The following is a 22,086-nucleotide window of genomic DNA, read 5'->3' on the forward strand; positions in this document are numbered from 1 at the left end:
AATTAATTACCGATTAAAAACACTTTGATATTTTGTTCGTGCGTAGGTTTACCTAGATATATTACGCTTTAAATTTTTTAAATTATTATATACCAAATACTATAATTCGACTGCACATTCTAGTACAGTTTAGGTAATTTGTCCAAATTTGGCTACTAGCATTCAATGTGATAATACAAAAAAGGCCTTTTCCAAGCTCATAGTTACATTACTGGTGGTAGGACCTCTTGTGAGTCCGCGCGGGTGGGTACCACCACCCTGCCTATTTCTGCCGTGAAGCAGTAATGCGTTTCGGTTTGAAGGCTGGGGCAGCCGTTGTAACTATACTTGAGACCTTAGAACTTATATTTCAAAGGTGGGTGGCGCATTTACGTCGTAGATGTCTATGGGCTTCAGTAACCACTTAACACCAGGTGGGCTACGAGCTCGTCCAACAATCTAAGCAATAAAAAAAAAAAAGTTTATAAACCCGACAAACTCGTCAAAATAACAAGAGAAGGTAAAGTAGATGTAAATTAAATTAGGTCTTACGTCACGGCTAACTCCTAGCGAGGAACCGGAAAAATATACGGAATATTTCAAAAGACCCGTCCTACCCAAATAGCGCTTGACAAAACTCTTTTTGCATACACCTGTGTAAGGGCTCGCTTACACAGAATATAGTCGAAGCCGATATAAACGGAAAGTCTTGCTTTTCAATTCATTTAACCAAACGGAACACATAACCTAGGGCTTAATTATTTAATAATAAGGTTTAATTTTCGACCACAGAAAATTTTAGCCTGAAAGACATTATGACGTTTTTTTTAAGTGTGCTTTATTTAATGTTCAATAATAATATGTATTAATAATTAGTTAAATTGATAACGGATTCTTGTAAGCACACTTATGAGCTGGAGTAGCTGCTCTATGACAGAAATTATGAGTGAAAGATCAAAAAAATATGATTTTTAAAAATCTTTGATAGCCTGTTGGTTGACTATTTGAACTACTCACAGACCGATATGTGACGGACAGGTTCCCATGAGAAACTCAGGTTAGTTCGGACGTCGTACATAATCGACGAGTTTGACGAGGACTGTGGCCGATGTTTGAAGAGCTTAAAAGCACCGAGAGCGGATCCGGAGGACATGACAAGACATGTTTTGGGCGACGGCAGCTTTGCGTTGCCCCGTTGCCTGTGTTGGATAATCGGATCGGTAATTAGCGGCGACCACAATAAAGGATTATTGTGTCGCGCCGTATTATCAAAATAGCGTTCTGACGCTTCCTTAAGATACTTACGTATCCGTCCTAGATTTAGGTCGTCGTGAAGATCAACATGCCTCAGATACTAAGGTGCTCCAACGGCTGTCTTGCAGAAACGAAATTAGAAGTGTCTTCGGGCCGCGTGAGATAACACTACACGTGCACAGGTCATGAAAAACTTTATTACCTTTAGCCATTACATTATAGTAGCATTACCAATAAAAACTTAATCAACTAATTAAAGTTCTAATTATCTTATAGTTCAAATTATAAGAAATAATAAATAATAGTATAACAACCCATGTGAATGAGCCTTTGTGAAAACATTTTGCCCACATCCCTACCTTTTAAATATTCATAAGGCAAGGACATCATTTTTCTCGGCAAAAAGTCAAACTTGGGACACGCATGCTGCTGGTCCAATTTCAAATTGCTCCTTCATTTTGAAGTGAATGTATTATATTATGTAATGTATGTAAATAATGAACATACATTTGTATTTGTGTCATTATTTTCGAAAATAAAAATTAAATCTATTTAAAATTGAAGACATTTAAAGACAATGTATAGTATATAGGTGTGCGGAATGGTAATTTATTTTTTAATTAGGCTTAAAAAATACATTAAATCAATAAAATAAAAACATTACATACACTAGGTACCATGTCTTTGACACACGCGCATATACATTTACTCTTTTATTTATTATTACAGTCTGTGATAAAATTAAGAATATAGATAATAATAGATTAATATTGTTGGTCTTAAATATTATTTGTCACTAATGTAGCCTTGGCGAAAACTGTCAGGATTTTTTTTTATTGCTTAGATAGGTGGACGAGCTAAGGTCTCAGTATAGTTACAACGGCTGCCCCACCCTTCAAACCGAAACGCATTACTGCTTCATGGCAGAAATAGGCAGGGCGGTGGCACCTACCCGCGCGTAATCACAAGAGGTCCTACCACCAGTAATTACGCAAATCATAATTTTGCAGGTTTGATTTTTATTACACGATGTTATTCCTTCATCGTGGAAGTCAATCGTGAACATTTGTTGAGTACGTATCTCATTAGAAAAATTGGTACCCACCTGAGATTCGAACACCGGTGCATCGCTCAGCACGAATGCACCGGACGTCTTATCTTTTAGGCCACTACGATCTCGATATTTCATTCCATTTTGTTTTCATTTCATTCCATTTCATGCCATGTTTCATATTAATCAACTTCATGTCATTTCATAATATCATTTTTCATATTAATTTTTTTTTATAAAAGATTAGGCTGTATGGTTTGATACCTTTGCCTTTCCAGTTGGAAAAATAAAACTACTACTACTACTGTAGCCTTAGCGAAAACTGTCAGGAGTAAAGTCTTTGACAATAGAACCATAATAATGTTCAAACTTATAAGTTAAATGAATAGTTATGTTCGAATTTTGACTACTGGGCGAGCGTCTAGTACATAAAAATATCTGCAAAAACGTACGTACGTTAGTGAATAACTTGTCCCCTAAGGTTCTATAATATTCTTCTTCTTTTCATCGTTCTCCAGCTGCTGAAGATCGTGACCACATCGTCTTTTTGTATTAAAAGTGTACAATTTTAAAAGAAATATTCGAAATTGAGTTAATATTCGGAATCATTTGGTATCATAATTTTACTTAATTTACAAGCCTATTTGTTTTCTGCGTTTCAAAACGTTTTTAGATCACTCTCATTCATTAAAAAACATTTAGATTAACAACTTTGAAACGAAAACATCAAACGTAACGTGTATCACGAAAACTCATTAATGATTAATTAGAAATTAAATTAATGTTTGTCTAATGTAATAATGTTGTTTTTTGTAATTTAGAATCGAATACATTTTGTAGCGATCATGTAGCCCACTATTAATTAAAAAATATATAATAAAAATATGTTATTTTTTGTACGTTATTACAAAGTTAAGTCGTGCACTGTGTGCATTACTAATTTGTAAGTTATTACAAAGTTAAGTCGTACGCTGTGTGCATTACTGATAAAAATCTTACGTTACGGACGTTTTTTCCCGGTTAGGGTACCCCTCCGCATCGTCTCATAACGAACTTCGTTCCAAAAATGTTGGATACACATAATATGTAATAGTGTTCGGAGCACATAAGCATTAAAAAACGAATGCCGATATCTTGAGACCTATCCTTGAGACATGAGGTCGAAACCTATGTAGCGTATGCTTTCAATACAACCCAAATTAATATCTAGAGTCTTATAACAGTATTCTGTAGCTGTTCTATTTAAACTCCAAACTCAGTATAACGACAACCAAAATGTAGTAAAGATAAACCGATACGCATGTTTCGGAGCCCGACCGGAAGAGGGGCGAGCTTCCGGCGCCGTATGTGTGTGATAGCGCCATCTATAAATCAGTTGTTCAAACAACGTGTGGTTGACGCACTTTATAGCTCTTTATAGTTGCCTTTATTTTGTTGTTCTTTTAACGTTAATATCTCTGTTGCTTTTACTTTTAAACTTCATTTACTAAAATTTAACAAAACCAACTTTTTATGCTATCTGCACACACAAAGGTATTCTAAAAGCACCACCTACTCATGTGGCCACAAAAATCGATTAATTACAAAAATTAATTTATTTTATTTTATTTATGAAAACCGTTCGTGAATACTTGGAAAAAAATAGTACATGCCGTAGAAGCTTGAGTTCCAGCACAGTCACATAAATCGATGTATATTATATAATTCTATTAACAAGCACACGGCCAATATGTTCATCTTCAAATCTACCACCAGAAATCAACGAACAAAAATACCATAACGAAACCGTAATCAGACGAACTTGAAACATTAAGCTCCGAATTTATATAGGTTGAAAAACTTGTTTCATTAGTCGTAAATCTTCAGGGAATCGCAGTTATCATATCTCGTTATATTTACTGCTCTTTTACTGTCACTGTCAAATGATTTATTGCCAGCGATATGGACTGGTTAGATTGTTACTAGAACAATGTCGTGATTAACAAAACTTTATTTTTATGTAGCATACGAAATTGCTTTAGAGTTGTAACCGCGATTTAGTGCACGCCCTAATTCAATGCTTTGGACGGGCGACTTTCATATTCATTATTACACCGGCCTATACACTCCACTGCTGGACATAACACTCATCCAATTTTGTCAACAATGCGTGTGCTGTAAATGATTCGTTACAACCTTGACAAGCCTTGCGTCTGCCTCTTGAGAAGCACTATCAACGATGATCATCTATTCTTCTGCTACTCATTGAAGATGTCGAATAACATAACTCTTAGTTATCTCTACTGCAACCACCAAGACTTTCTAGGTGCAGCGATTATGACTAATCATACGCTTTTGTTTATCCGGGCCGAGCCTCATAAGATTTGCCCACGCCTAGGAGTACCGCGGAATATGAGGGTCTCGAACGTCTGCAGATATTAGGAGTAGACCGCGGGCACAAGGATATTTTAGGGAAATTACTAACCATACCCACCCAGATATATTCAGCCCTATTTGAAGTCAATGTAAGGAGCATCAAAGGGCGAACTGGGTTTGCTAGCACAGAGCAGCTGTTTCGCTTGATACCTGATAATTAAGTGTGCTTTGGAGTGGCAATTGAAGCTGGAGGAGACAGTTTTTTATTCATTATATCAATGGATGAACAAGCTCATGGCCTACCTGGTGTTGAGTGGATGGACATCACAATGTGAATAACCCCCCTGGAAACACGAAGTCAAAACCGCAATTTTATTGTTTAACGATTATCCCGTCCTTCAAACCGAAATATGCAAAAGCTTTGCAATAGAAACAGGTAGGTTAGTGAAATCTACACGTGCAAGGTTACGCACTTATCACCAAGCGAAAGTAAACCGTGAACTGATTTACCAATATACCAAAGAAAAGAGTAGATATTAGCTTATTTCTGTCGTGAAGTTCTTGCGATTTGAAGTGAGGCACGGTAGTTAAAGAATTGGAGCTTTATGTACCCAGGCCGTGAGTTTCTCTACCCATCAATGCTATAAAATAGAAATATAGCAGCTACTAAACCATTCATTAGTGAACAATACCAACGAAATGAATACCTACCGTGAGTATTCGTAATCAGATTTCAGAGGAACCGGAAATGAAGTGATGCGTGTCCAGTATCGAACTTGTGACTTGTTCAATTAGCGGCACGCTTGCCTTGCATAGCACGCAGGCAGGTGCTGGAGTTTTAAATAACTGATATAGTGCAATATGTATTCATATCTTTATATAAGTCGGTGCAAAACCATCGAGCTCAATTAAAACTTTAAATTAATTTAAAACAATATTCACAACTAAATCGCAACTATAATTTTTATGAAATGTATTTTGTATTCGTGGTCTGGTCTGAAATGTATTTTGTATTGGTGGTAAACTTTTGTTTATAATTTGTGTAAAACTCCACTTCCAGCAGTCAGGAAATAACACATAGATTGCAGTAGTTCTCCTCAGTCTGTCCTCGTTTATTTTTTAAATCCACTTTACAACTTTTGGATATGTGCTCACTATAGAATACACCGCCATTAGCCCGCTTTTTTTCCGACTACCGTTTTTTTTATTATGTCTCGTCCCCACTGCTGCCATTGGAAGCAGTGGGGACACCAACTGTGTTGCCACATGACATTGCGAAAGTTTCTAATTTTAACATGATAAATTTATACTATAGTTATTTTACAACAAACCTTACATTTGTTTGGTATCTTTTTTTTCCTACCTATTTGCTGGTAGCCTAAGGTACTATTCATGCTACGCCCATTCGTATGCACTTTTGGCAGAGTGGTCGTGGTCATCATTTCGGGTGGTAGTGCGATTCACCATTCCTCGCCATTCGCCATTCCTCGCGTACTGCGGCCCTTCTTGTGCACTCGTTAACGGGACCGCTTAGAGCTGCCTTTGTTTGGTCGGTCCATCATATTCCATTAGTCTATTGACTCTATTCGAGCGTTAGTACTAAAGTTCAATAGCGCTGGTAACCATTCAAGCCATTAATTTACCAGATGTTAAATGAAGGTCAAAAGAAGAATTACTGTGATGGAGGCGTTGATTATGACTGACGAAATTGTATAGAAACTATTTGTAAATAATAATACAGAATTATTACGTTGGGACAGTCGTAATTGAAGCTTCAATCTCATATAAAGACAGTATTCTGGTGAATTAATCACGAATATTTATTATCATCACTGGTAGTAGGATGATATGTGGGCTCACTTATCATCCTACCACCATACCAGTATTCTGGCTATTTTTGTCCCGAAGCCAGTTGCAGGGTAGAGCATCCGTGGTAAAACAGAACTGAGACTTAGAACTATTGTCTGAAGTAGGTGGGGCGGTATGGATTCCGACGATCACTTAAAACCAGGCGGGCCTGTTCACCCATCTGAGCAAAAAAAAGAAGAACTTGTTGGTCCTTCTCTGAATATTTTTTTCAGATAGAGTTGTAAGGGAGCATTATGGGATATTTGAAATATTTCAACCTGCGCTGTCTTTTTCTTAATAATTTTAAAAGTCTATAAAAATTTATTCAGTTCTGTTATTTTAATTAACAAGATATCATGCTAAACTCGACTTAGTACTCGGTTAGTAAGGCATAGAATTGAAATCTCACGAATCCACGAACATCATCAACATTAAAAGGAAAATCTCGAAAGTGTCAAAACGACCAGTTGTCTTAGCAACTTTATCATTTACCAAATCGATCTAGGGAAAGTTGCGTAAATACTGTTATCCAATTTTAAAATGGTAAATTACGCTCTTATTATTTAATGCAATTACTATTCCTGCTAATATAGAGATCAATAAATATCTGAATGAAATATCTGATCAATAAATATTTGCGTAATTACTGGTGGTAGAACCTCTTGTGAGTCCGCACGGGTAGGTACCACCGCCCTGCCTATTTTTGCCGTGAAGCAGTAATGCGTTTCGGTTTGAAGGGTGGAGCAGCCGTTGTAACTATACTGAGACTTTGGAACTCATATCTCAAGATGGGTGGCAGCATCTACGTGATAGATGTTTATGGACTTCGGTAACCACTTAACACCAAGTGGGCTGTGAGCTCGTCCACCCATACATGCAATAAAAAATATCTGACAACCTTGGAATCCCAGATTAACACACAATGAGCTGTGTGCTAATCTTGGAATGGAGGTCTGAACTAATTAATATAACATTTATTCTATAAACATACCTATAGAACTCCCTAAAATTTCTGGTATTTTTTAAATTTGCAATTATAAAAATACTTATTTTTCTCTCTATGTAATCGACATTAGTATCGCGATTTTCTTAACAGCGTCAATAGTGGTAAAAGCGAATCGGATAACATCTAATTAAACATGAAAAAATATCTTCGAAATATTTTCATCAGTCCAGCGAATTTGAGCCACGCTGACAGCTCAAAGCTTTTCTCAGAAACTTATGTTTTAGCCTCGTTCCGTACGTGATACGCAAGACCAGCTCAATTCGTAAATTCAAAAGCAAAAAGACGTTTGCGACTCGAGAAAAATAACACAAAAATGTTTTCTATTCTCTTGGACAAAAAAATGAATGTCACCATTTTAAATGAACAAATGACGTCAAATTCCTCCGCTACGAAGGCTATAATTTCAAAGTCGTATGTACCTAATTGTGATTCGCTACGCGAACATGTTTATATAGGCTATGTTTACTGATCACGGGTACCAAATTGAGTTATTACTAAAACATGACATGGATTGTTTTATATTAACGATTATAAAGATAACAGGAGACGCTTAGACCACTGCTCAGCTGTTTTACACTTTTCATTACGGACAATAGTGTGGTTAATACTAAAAAATGAAACAAACAGTTACAGCATAGCTATAGTCTATCAATCAATAAGGTGGGCATAGAATTAGAACCTCCTCCGTCCATACTAAAATTGTCTTATTTTAGTTGAGCAACATATTATTATGATGATCGCAAATTATCTATCGCTGGATTCACGTCACTCGGGCGAATATCACCATCTATTTTGACTGTGAAGCAATCACGCGTTTTGATGTCAAGGGTGGGATAAACATTATTATTCAATAATATTATTGATATACTGAAACAGAGGAATTCTGCTTGCCACTCCAACATAATGGGAAACGTCTCTTCAGCTATTTATAAAAAGACCCACGCCTTTCTCAAACTATCACTAGTATATATATACATTTTTTTTATTGCTTATGTGGGTGGACTTGCTCACGGCTCACCGGACGTTAAGTGGTTACCGGAGCCCTTAGACATCTACAAGGTAAATACTGCCACCTACCTTGAGATAATAGTTCTAAGGTCTCAGTTTTTACAGTACAACGGCTGCCCCACCCTTCAAACCGAAACGCATTACTGCTTCACGGCAGAAATAGGCAGAGTGGTGGTAGGTACCGAACCGTGCGGACTCACAAGGCGTCCCACCACCAGTAAATTCCAGTAATATTCCGGTAATACGTAAATAATAATGTACTAATCTAATAACGAAAGTGTTGCTACTTAGCTCTCCCGCTTCCACTTGGAGCAGTGGACGGCAATCTTGTCAAAGAGCCAAATAAAATTTTTGACATGACAACGTCTTATAATTCAATGGAGCCGGCTGCACGCACGAAAAAACATGACTCATGTGGCGTTACCTCGCTCTGAGGCGTTCCATTTAAGGCTTGGAGTGCAAGCGAGATCGCGCAACGAGCGACAAAGAGGCACAATCGGCCTCCGCGTTCGGCAGCGTTCGACATCTGTCTCTCTCCTACTTGAGTGAGCGATGCATCCGCGTGGACAGCTCCTATACAATAATACATTTACATGTTTTCGTCCAATATTTATTTATTAATAACTTCCATTTACCTCCTTCTCTATATCCTTACAAAATATCTATCAAACAAATAAAATTAAAATTTTCTTTTAAAAAATGAAACAATTCCATCAATATTTTCTTATGACGTTGTCACGTTCAACTATCGTCAGTAAACTCGTCTCTTACAAGGCATGATAAGTAATATTCCGCGCTCGTAGTAAGCATTTCGCGGAGGAGTTGTAACCGAGGCGTCAAAGAGCTTCGTGCGGTTTGCGAGTCGCGGTTTGCCGACCACTAACTTTGAGTATTGGTTATTCTCAGTAGAAGGGGATTCGGACTTATGTCTTAAGAAATATGACGCCATGCCGGGTTTTTGCCGGACCGATAAGGGCATTTAAAGAAAAATCCATCCATATCTATATAATATATAAAAATGAATTGCTGTTCGTTAGTCTCGCTAAAGCTCGAGAACGGCTGGACTGATTCGGCTAATTTTGGACTTGAATTATTTGTCGAAGTCCAGAGAAGGTTTAAAAGGTAGATAAATATGAGAATGCTCGGAATTAAATAAAAATAATAATTTTGTTTTCCCTTTGATGTGTCCCCCGTCGGACGGATTCCTTTTGTTTGCTTTAAGTTTATTTTATACAAAAGTTTGGGTTTATCGATTGAGGCACTACGAAGTCTGCCGGGTCAGGTAGTTTAAAATAAAATACGTATAGAAACATTCACCGAAAAATGCTTCGACCGACAACGTTTGTAATTTATAAAAATGGTCCTTTCCCAAGAATCAAAACCAATGTAACCGCAAACAAAGATAGCGAACTCTGAAATATTTCGTCGTTCGGAAATTGATTCCGCGTGGTAGTGTACTTTATTATGAGAAAAAAAATCAAAGGAGAATCTTCGACAAGGATTCGTTTTTGTTAATGAATATTATTAACGTTTTAAGAAAACTAGATGATGACTAGAGAAAACTAGATTTTTTTTTTGTTGTGTCTTTAAAGCGGTTAGTTGCCCTCAATTAAAAAATATAGTATTATTATTCGCCAATATGTGTCCGGAAGAGTTGATTATTGAAAACACGAATAAAACAACATTTTCTGAAAATAAATCGTAGCTAGATCGATTTATCGCCCCCGAAATCCCCTGTATACCTACAAAATTTTATGAAAATCGTTGAAGCCATTTCCGAGATTCAGATTATATATATACAAGAATTGCTCGTTTAAAGGTATATAAGATAAGATATAAGATAATAACGTTTTAAGAAAATATACGTTTTATACTTAAATAGTTTATTTTCTTTCTAAAAAACATAACACATTTGTATCTAACTATTTATTAAAAAAAAATGTTTAGTCTTTCCCAAGTGCCTACTGCGAAGGCTATTAAGTAGCAGTCCCTCAATCTTGCTCGATATATGAGTTTAACAATGTATATATCTATGTTTTGTATCCCTAGATATTATGTTGATGCTGTAACAAATGGAACCGTCTAAGAACGTGGTGTCTACAAAATATATTATTATATTATTATGGATAAATGTAAAATATTTTTAATTTCGAGATGCCTATAGTGTATATATATTTTAGCAAAGATCCGATAAAGTTTTGGTCAGTTGTAAATTACGTTATCCAACCCTGAATTAAATATTCTATTTTTACTAATTGCTTTAACCAGACCTATTTGAAGTCATACATTAAAAACATTTTTTTTTTATTGCCCTTGTAAGCAGACGAGCATACGGCCCACCTGATGGTGGGTGGTTACCGTCGCCCATGGACTTCAGCAATGCCAGGGGCAGAGCCAAGCCGCTGCCTACCGTTTAATACTCTCCACAAGCCTCGTTTGAAGAAGGACATGTCATAGCGCTCGGGAAAGACCGTGGAGGGGAGCTCATTCCATAGCCGGATGGTACGTGGCAAAAAATATCTCTGAAAACGCACTGTGGATGACCGCAGTGGTTCCAGGTAGTATGGATGAACTCTACTCCGGTGGCGGGCGGTGCGATGGTAAAAACGAGATGCCGGTATCATCTCGAACAATCCCTCAGAGCACTCCCCATGGAACATACGGTACAAAATACAGAGGGAACCGAAGTCCCTCCGCAGACCCAGAGGCTCCAAACGATCCGTGAGAATGGGACATAGAACTATTGCAACGTTACTAGTTTATGTGAATATTCGGAATCAGGTATGTGAAAATTTTGAGCCACATTTGATACACAAAGAGAAGTATTCGTGGAACGCAAATTAACTTCTCAAAGCTAATTAAGTTTATTTAGGCGCAGACGACAAATTATATTTCTATACAAAAATTTCGGAAAATGCAAACTGATTATATGTATTCTCTTCTGTTTGTCATTCGGAAAGGCTAAGGCCGTAAGCATCATTTAAAAAAGCAATTCAAAATCCGAAAAAGTCTAATCGCTAAAGAGAAATAATCTGCGTAAATCAAATTCTTTGAACTTCATGCAGAAACAGCATATTACGTAAAACGTATCATAACGATAATGCTTTCAATAATCATTTAGCTTCTAATACAAAAAGGTTTCGGCAATGAGAAGGAAAAAAATAGGGAATTCCCATTGAAAAGGTCCGTAATCTGGTTCTTTACGTCGATCATAATCCCTTTTGATATCGGCAGTTGTACGTGTTTCATATGAAAAACTTTTTTACGTATTCGTAAATTTATTATTGACCATTTATTTCTCTTCCGTTATATTATAATCTCTTATGACATTATATGTTTTTTAGATATTTACTCTTAATATGATTTAGGAATTTATAGAAGATTAGATATTTATATTTATAAGAAGGAATATTCTTATAATTCTTATATTTATAAGAAGGTATCAGGTTTTTTTATTTGACGTAGTGAATTAGAAAATAACGGGGAACTGGGTTTTTTAAATCCAAGTCTTCATTCACTAAAGTATTGACAAAAAGGAATCATGTTTTCACAAACACATAAACATTTTGCTACGACTTTTTCCTACAATTTCAATAGAGTAAGAATAAAGTGATGACTTTCATGTTATTTAGTAACCAAAATTCTGCACCTACTAATTAGCCCATAACAAACAATTCCCTGTAGGGATATTTTGAACCATCTGGTCACTTAACCATAACCTAAATTAAAAAATAAAAATAATTTCTTGGATGAGATAGTTTGTCAACATACTCTGGACGGTGGTGCCAACTATATTCTAAAACTTTTATTGGTCGTAGAACATCTTGTGAGTCTACACGGGTAGGTACCACCACCCTGTCCATTTCTGCCGTGAAGCAGTCGGTTTGAAGTGTGGGGCAGCCGCTGTACTGTTAAATAAACTGAGACCTTACAGCTCATGTCTCGAGGTGGAAGGCGGAATTTACTTTGTAGTAGACATGTGTAAGTAATGCGAGTGATATTACTCCGGTAATATTACTCTACGATGTAATGCAACATTACACATTACGCGAAGGAAACAAACATCACACTATCACCCAACATGTTTCTTTCTTTGTCGTGTAATGTTGCATATTACACGAACGGAACCGAGCGAGCGAGACAGACCAATCGACCAAAATAAATGAGCAAGCGACACGGAATTATTCCTAGTGATTTTGAACCGTATGCCCTGGCCGCTAGGTACATTTTTATACCTATGGTACGTCTGAATTTTAATATAGGTATTTGTGTTTATATTTTTCATGCGGCCAGCCAGTAGTTCCCCGCAAGTAGTTACTTAATTTTTAATTCGCAACTTTTGTAAAATCGCTAGTCGCTCGTAATTGTTTAGTAATATTTCATATTAATTTTTGTGTTTGAATTACTATGCACTTGTTTGAAAATAGTTTTATTATATGTTTTAATGCGTGTTTAATAAGTGAAAGAAAGAACGGCGTCTAAATGAAAGTACAGTCCTCTTTGGATGCACTTTGAGGAGACCGCTTCGAAACAATGCATCTACTGCTCTCGTTTATTAACATTATTGTCGAGCTCAATTTGCAGTCTAAGTCGCCATATGAAATCCGTTCATCTCGCAATAAATTATATTAAGTAAAAAATAAAATTATTATATTATTAAGTAAGTCAATCTCTGTCAAGTAATTTAACAGTGTATTACAATACAAAGTTCATACTTTGTATTGTAATACACTACTGTAATGACACACCCGAATCATTACTTAAGTGATGTGTATGAACACATCACTTAAGTAATGATTCGGGTGTATAGATACAATGTATTCGTCGTCACAGTATCTATTGAACGCACCGAGTAATGTTAAGAGTGATGTGTAATGTTTTCGAGTAATATCACCTGTCTGTAAAAGTGATGTCATATCACATTACATTGGCAAGTGATGTTTTGCGCAAGTCTACTTTGTAGGTGTCTATGAGCTCCGGTAACCACTTAACACCAGGCAGGCTGTAAGTTTGTCCGCCCAACTATGCAATAAAAAAAGAGCAACATTAAAATACTCAAAAACAAGTATTTAACTAGACGCGTAATTACAAATAAACCAATCTTCTAATAGAGAAGATGCTTGCTGCTTATAAATAGGATCTTTATAAATGAAAATGAACCATGGATTGTGGTTGGCATCCCCAATGGGACCAAACGAACCCCAGACCATAAGATACTGTAGTTCTTTCTATTCTAAACATTTGTAACATTAAAATGAAAACAAAATTACTCCGGATTAAGCAGTAATTACATTTTTAATTATAATATGTATAATTATAATAGTGCCTCAATCGATAAATAAAAGACCTAAGCTTTTGTGTAAAATAAACTTAAAACAAACAAAAAGAATCCGTCCGACGGGGGACACATCAAAGGAAAAACAAAATTGTTATTTTTATTTAATTCCGAACCTTTTAAACCTTCTCTGGACTTCCACAAACAATTATTCAAGACCAAAATTAGCCAAATCGGTTCAGCCGTTCTCGAGTTTAGCGAGACTAACGAACAGCAATTCATTTTTATATATAGTATTAGAGGCGACTCCCTCTTAAGTCAAAGTCGATGGGCGGAGCCATTGACGACGAGCACTCACGTGGACTCGTGACGTCATCTGGAGGGGCAACTCGTCATCTGGAGGGGCAACTCGTCATCTGGAGGGGCAACCGACCGACCAGCGGGGACATCACGCCACCTCGGATCACTTTTGCTGGAAGCGCGCGCAGCGTTCACTTGTCTTAGATTTAATATTCTGTGTCGATCGTTCCTTTTTTGTGTTTTGACTTTTGTATTTTTTTTATTTATTTAAATTATTAAGCCGTTGCTAAAATCAGAAGTGGGATAGGGCTTGTGCCCTATCCGCTTTTGGGTTATCCTGGCGTACAGTTTATTTTTAAAATTTGCATTAAATTAACAACGTAATGACCGATATACGTGTAACTGGAAGCAGGGTAGGAGGACGCTCGCATTCGCCGAATGTTCGAGACCTATATTGGAGAATAATATTGGTGCGTTTAATTGCTTAAAACTCAAATGTGAACGTTGCGCGTGAGTCGAGCCCGCTAGGGTCGCAGATAGAAGACGCACGTCCCTCGACCGCGGACGGTGGTGGCGCCGGACCCGTGGTGGCGTTGGGAATCACATCACCGCCGCCGTCAGAGTCCCGCGCGTACGACGCTACAGACAGGATCATCGGAGCATTAAGTGCACTGTCCAAAGTAAGGTCGAACCATTTTTATATTTCTAATTTTGACCCCAGCGTTAATGATATCGATTCTTGGTGCGAAGTAGATTTTTTTTGTCGGATACCCTCTTATGAAATGTAATAAATCACCAAGTAACTAGCTCAACGACTTTATCACAACCGACCTTACGGTCTATTTTTATTGACGCGATAGAACATGCTCGAGACTGAATGCTCAGTTTCGATGGGTGGAAATAACATTCGAAGGGTTCAAAATGTTACTAGTCGGCACACTCCATCAATACGTCAATTAGACAACAGTCCGACTGTCCAGGTCGGTGATCATGCAAACGGGACGCCGTGTTGCTCCATCGCCGTGTCGATTGTACCCGCGTTTGAGAATAGATGTAAAATAGTTCCACCACGCGTTGTGACAATAAAAAGGCAACTACCACATCAGCACGGAAGTTAACCGAATCCATTAGATTCGTAAATTCAGATCTAGCTCATGGTTACTTTATTTCTAAGTTTTACCCTGCCGTGCAATACATAGACACATTGTGTAAGGAAGTAGAATGGACTAGATCCTTAACTGGGAAGGCACTGAGTATTTGTCACGAGTTTTGGGCTGTCTTAAGAGTGATGAGCGTACTTGGTTACACGTGTGATTGTCTAGTGACCGGACGTGGGGTAACTTCGTAAAAGACTTTAAGCCGTTGTGTCCGCGAAAGTTAGAGTATGCCAATATTCTTTATAATGCTATGCAATTAGCATCAGATTGCTTTGCCTCATACGTCGAGTGCGCCAGGAGATCGTTGCTCTGTATTAAGATGGTCAGAGGTCTGACTGACAAACTCGGAACTTTAATAATGATACGGGGCATAATGGGCCCTCTGGTTGACTCGCGAACGCTAGTCTACAGATTCACGAGTTGATTTAATTTTTGGTGGAGGTCAGGTTAGGCCGAGTCCTCGTAGGGTTCAGGCACTAGTTGAGTCACCAGTGACGCGTAATGTCAAACATTCTTGGGGTTGACTGCATGCTTCCAGAGATTTACGTGGTAACATAGTTCACGTAGATGTTGTAACGTGGTAACATAGTTCACGCAGAGATTTACGTGGTAACATAGTTCACGTAGATGTTGTAACGTGGTAACATAGTTCACGCAGAGATTTACGTGGTAACATAGTTCACGTAGATGTTGTAACGTGGTAACATAGTTCACGCAGAGATTTACGTGGTAACATAGTTCACGCAGAGATTTACGTGGTAACATAGTTCACGTAGATGTTGTAACGTGGTAACATAGTTCACGCAGAGATTTACGTGGTAACATAGTTCACGTAGATGTTGTACCGTGGTAACATAGTTCACGTATATGTTATGACGTGGTAACAAAGTTCACGTAAAGGTGTGACGTGGTAACGCAGTTCACGTTACGAGTGTATTAGCTTGACATGTTAACTTGGCCATGTCAACCAGACTTTACTCTCACAGTATATTATACACCCGATATGGTAACAGTGCCGTGTCGTCAGTACATCTAACGTAACTCAACAAGAGCCATACATGAACGCACTGAAATGTCATGTAAAATGCTCACAAAAACTACTAACTTTTACTAATGGTTCATGGTACCAAAATCATGATTGTAATGCAAACAATCTATTTCTATGACGATATCATAGAACACCCCGATAGCAACGCTGTGCACACAGTGAGTCCTGCATCGTCAGAGATTGAAGACGGTCATGACATCGAGGTGAACGTGGACGTCCACCAGTCAGGAGAGGCCGTATTAGAGGCGACTCCCTCTTAAGTCAAAGTCGATGGGCGGAGCCATTGACGACGAGCACTCACGTGGACTCGTGACGTCATCTGGAGGGGCAACTCGTCATCTGGAGGGGCAACTCGTCATCTGGAGGGGCAACCGACCGACCAGCGGGGACATCACGCCACCTCGGATCACTTTTGCTGGAAGCGCGCGCAGCGTTCACTTGTCTTAGATTTAATATTCTGTGTCGATCGTTCCTTTTTTGTGTTTTGACTTTTGTATTTTTTTTATTTATTTAAATTATTAAGCCGTTGCTAAAAATAGAGATACCACTCTTGAAAACACAAAAATATGAATGAACGAATAACAAAATTTTTTATTCGATTCGATAATAGTTTGCTTTTAGTAAATAAAATCGAACTATGTTATAAATATTATACATCTAGCGGAATTCGTACCAACATTTACTTTGACGGTTTTTGTTTTAAACTCTTCGAAACCAACACCGAAACCTATGTTAGGTTAAAGATTTTATTTTAAAACATATATTTCGTAATCTTTCTTAAAAAAAATTTTTAATTCATTTTCTCAATACCTTTCAAATCGTCACATTCATTATGCCTCATGTTCACATTGATTAATTAATCGTAAAGCGTATTATTCGATTTCATTCAATCGAATCGAAAACGGTGACACGGACTGAAAGCTTTATTGAATATTTATCGTCACTTCCAGATCGTAGAACTTGAACGTTACTCAGAATCTACAAAAATAAACTTCATTGAAATAAGAAAAAAAAAAGCAAAACACGTATCTGTCAAAACTTCCACGAACTCTCCACCGACAGAAGTTTAGAAATCTCAAATAATAAATCCTAACTCAGACAGTTAGTAGAATGTTTGTTTTTTAAAACTCAAAGAACTAGCCCGCAGCGATTTCAAAATTCAGACGTACACAAAAATATTAAGTGAATTTAAAATAATGATACGAACTCACCTAAAACTAAACAAACAAGGGAAACCGATAGTAACCGTTGGAGTCAACCAACCGTATCGAATTACTCTAGAACCCCTTAAATTTGACCCTAAGCTGAACTTACCATTGAAGCAGGTGACCAGCCATAGAAAGACAGTGCACAGATGCGTGAACGAAACACGCCGGTCTACCAACCGTCGCACCATTTCACTTGTATCATTGAATCACCATCCCACTAAATCTGAACACAACACCGAATTTCACCCCGGGCTATATCGTGTGACGTAACAGAAAGTTCGGGAGGAGCTGGCGAGACGTCCGCTCTGCTCAGAGCGTCCCGTATAACTGAAGGCAACACTGTGTGCGAAGGCTTCGAGGGTGGCGGGGAGTAGTATAGTATCAAGTGCTTCGAATCCTCACACAGCTATTTCCCAAAGAGTGGGGACCACGTGCCGTGTTTAGTCAATTTTTGTCTCGACCGTCGCGAGGGCTATTTGTATTTTTATTGTAGTCGTTAAATGGAACATCATTAGTGGCGATCGTAGCTTCCCCTGTTGATTTCCGGCCGCTGTTTCAGAGAGTTTAATTGAGCGACTTTTTTGTTTTGCTTCACAGTTTGGTGTTTTCATTTTACAATCCAGGCAGTTTTCGTTTGGATTTACTGTGGAGTGATCTATATATTATGATATTTTTTTTTCGTTTGAACTTAAAATTATTTCTTATCAATAATCAATAAACAAATATTTTTTTCAAAAGTTTTTATATCTGTATTTATAGTTGTATCAGTACCGTTATGTATTTTGGATGCTTCTGTTAACTAAAACCATAAATATTCGAAAAATTTCAAAATTCATCATCATCTTTCGAAATGTGAACAAACAACAAAACATATTGAAGAAAGAAACATCGATAAAACAAAAGCAAATCACTGTTTCTGTAACTAAATTCACAGAAATTTAAGACCTTCGGCTGTTTCACGTGAACAAGAGAACAAACAAAAATATTCGAAACTTCCGTCCGAAAGCTGCAAGAAAGAAAACATGGCGTCGATTTTATAACGATAACGTCTCAGAAATACCACGAAACTCGTATTAAAGTCGGCGACGATGGCCCAAGTTTTGTCGGTCCCTGGGCCTTGATACCGGGACTTCGGAAAAGCCGAGTGCTGAAGTATGGCAGTAACTTTGGAGGTTTACTACACGATTCGTGAACTTTTATGAACATCGGACAAAAAAGTGTGAAGCGATTTGTATAGAGAAGCGGAGTTGTTCCGTTTTACTGAGCGAAGTACTTGGAGAGGTTTGAATTGATTTGACAAATGGCAGATGTTTGATCTCTTCTGGAGTCCCAACACCGATCTGACTTTGAGTTATTTGAATTTATACTTTAAAGTCCAAGACTTAAACCTGAAATTACCATTTTTTAGCAATGTAAACCATGGTGTTATTGATGCAGTTATAACTTTATTCAGGATTTTTTTTGCTTAGCTGGGTGGACGAGCTCACAGCCCACCTGGTGCTAAGTGGTTACTAGAGCCCATAGACATCACAACGTAAATGCGCCACCCACCTTGAGATATAAGTTCTAAGGTCTCAAGTTTAGTTACAACGGCTGCCCCACCCTTCAAACCGAAACGCATTACTGCTTCACGGTAGAAATAGGCAGGGTGGTGGTACCCACCCGCGCGGACTCATAAGAGGTCCTACCACTAATAAAAGATACCAAAGTACCACGTACTACACTTTGGTTGTGAGTAAAACAAAAAATTACGTATGATTTAAAGATACTCAGAGAATGTTACTATCCGCTCTTATGGTTTTCTTAACTATAGGAAGAACATATTATTATTTACACTGCTGCCAGTACTTAAGGTAGGCATCAGAATTTGAGTGAAAAGAAAATTACTCATAGAATGAGGCAAAAGATATTACCATATCATGGACTCGTTTTTTTTCCCTACCTATGCTGATAGCCTTGAGAGGCTATTTCAACTTCACCCTAACGTGTGTAGGTGAACTCACGGAGATCAAACTGGAGTGTTGCTAACACTGACCCTAGCAAGAGCAGTGCTTCGCAGAATCTACCACCGGATTGGAAACGCAACCCACTGAGAAGATCCGGCGAGAAACTCAGTGGGCTCTGTCTATGGGTTAAATGGACTTATAAGAAGGAAATTATGGTCATAACTTGAGCATAGTTTGATTCCCAGCCGAATCTTAACACTAGTTCCTCTGTCCTAATTATTTGTTTGTATCAATGAACATGATAGGCCTTACGATGTTATCAGTTACACACTAGTTTAATACATATAATATTATGAATATACAGGCTGTCCGAAAGTGCAATTGCATTAATCATAAGATGTTATTTGAGAATCTCGACTATTGCCAAAGAAAAATTCACTTGCGACCAACGACTGTAAATACGTGTTACTAAAATTTACTCCTGTAACAGTAGCTGCTTGATTCTAAGTGAACTGTAAATTTGAAATTTAATATCAATAATTTCTAGCATCGTTCAGGTATGTAAGCTTTCTTCGCGGCTATAAATGCATTTTGAAATAAGCGTAACTAAATGTCCACCAACTCAGTATAGTCTCATTCTGAAGATATATTAACTGTGAAATGCATGAGGAAACTGCTCTTAGAATGCATTATGAACGTTCATGATTTAGTAGACAATTTTATTACCACTGAAATAGTTGAGTTTTCAAATGATGCCATTCCTGAATGTCGTGCCTTTAAATGTCGTGCCTTTTAGAAGGACTGAATATAATTTTAGATGTACGAAAAGTTCAACAACTACAAAGTAGTAGAAAATTACAAAGGCAATCTGCTAAATACAAAAAGAGCAGGACTAATTTCGTCCACCTGTGAATTATGATGATGACTTAATCTCTGCCTAATTCACACCGTATAGATGAACAATCGGAAAATAATGGTTGTATACTTGTGGTAAGACCTCTTATGAGTTCGCACAGGTAGATACCACTACCCTGCCTATTTTTACCGTGAAGAAATAATGCGTTTCGGTTTGAAGGATGGGGCAGCCGTTGTACTGTAAAAACTGAGATCTTAGAACTCATATCTCAAGATAGGTAGCGGAATTTACGTTGTAGGTGTCTATGGGCTCCGGTAATCACTTAATATCAGTTGGGCCGTGAGCTTGTTCACCCACCTGGGCAATAAAAATAAATAAAAAAGCCTGTGAATTGTGACGATGACAATACTCTGCCTAATTCACACCGAATAAATCAACTATCGAAAAATATAAATGTGGTTGGTCCTTTAGGATTTTGTCAACTAATAATTTACATTTTCTACAAATTATTAAGTCCATGATAAGACTTTCATTCTTAAAATTTACATTATTGGTCGTACAGGGTCTAATATGTGTATCTGACGTTACAATGAAATCCAGTTTTGTTGCTTATGAGAATCTAATTTATATTTGTACGATAGTTTGTTTAGAGATGTTTGCTTTTTGTATTTTGATAAAATAATGAAATAAAGAAAGAGGGAAGTTTTCTTCGTAAAAATTTTAAAGAGACAATGTTAAAAATACAGAGTAGTTAGCTTAAATTTAATTACAGGTTGATTAGCTTAGTATAGATTACACACCACATACAGACACGGCAAACACGTTAACAATTTGTATTTGAATGTAGTCGCCTTAACTATATTAGTTCAGTTTTCAAATATATATTTTTTGCTTAGATGGGTGGACGAGCTCTCAGCCCACCTGGTGTAAAGTGGTTACTGGAGCCCATAGACATCCACAACGTAAATGCGCCATCCACCTTGAGATATAAGTTCTCAAGTATAGTTACAACGGCTGCCCCACCCTTCAAACCGAAACGCATTACTGCTTCATGGCAGAAATAGGCAGGGTAGTGGTACCCACCCGCGCGGACTCACAAGAGGTCCTACCACCAGTAACTTTAACTAGTTCAGTTTTCAAATGAAAATAAATCGTTTCTTGTACCATCAGTTGTTTAATGTAGTTAATTTTCTAAGTTAAGTGTTCTATTACCCGATCTTAGTCTGTATGTAAAAACGAAATTATAGTCATTGATGTCTTCCAAGAAACTAATAGTGCAGTTATTACTTTTAAAATGGCTGAGTACTCTTAGTGCGTCTTTATGTGGCGCACGGTTTTAGTATGGATTATATTCTCATTGTCGTTAATGGATATAGGAAGTCGTGGTTTACTAAGTAGCTAGAGTCATAGTTAAACTACTTCGGGATTATTAGTTTGTCCCAGATTTGTTTTGCAGGCAAGATGCTATTGATGAAGATTGGTCACCACTGTATTTGTGTGGCAGGGAAATTAGTTAATCCAGGACGCAATTAAGCCGTACCGTTGAGATTTTTTTGAGAACATATCGCCTTTTCGCATTAAAAGTGTACAATTTCCAAAAATATTCGAAATTGATTTAATATGCGGAAACATTTGGTATCACCAGTATTTTTCTCATAAATACTATCAAAAGAGCGTAGTTTAGTTTTAGTTTTTTTTAGCTTATTTATGTTTCGACCGCTATTAACAAAATTAATACATAACTTTATCTTACTTTAAAAGACAGATAATGTAACTGGTAAAAAATAACAAATAA

General features: G+C 37.3%; 1 protein-coding gene across 1 annotated transcript in view; it reads right to left on the bottom strand.

Annotated features, from left to right (window-relative positions):
• Positions 1-17,824, bottom strand: part of LOC114239744 (uncharacterized) — a 91,934-nt gene extending 74,110 nt beyond the window's left edge. Inside the window, exon 1 of the mRNA XM_028170106.2 lies at positions 17,596-17,824. Within this exon, the coding sequence (XP_028025907.2) occupies positions 17,596-17,677 (82 nt within the window). The 5' untranslated portion in view covers positions 17,678-17,824. The remainder of the gene's footprint in view (positions 1-17,595) is intronic.
• Positions 17,825-22,086: the final 4,262 nt, after the last annotated feature.

The sequence above is a fragment of the Bombyx mandarina genome, chromosome 13 (genome assembly GCF_030267445.1).
Source record: "Bombyx mandarina strain Sakado chromosome 13, ASM3026744v2".
In the NCBI taxonomy this organism is placed as follows: Eukaryota; Metazoa; Arthropoda; class Insecta; order Lepidoptera; family Bombycidae; genus Bombyx; species Bombyx mandarina.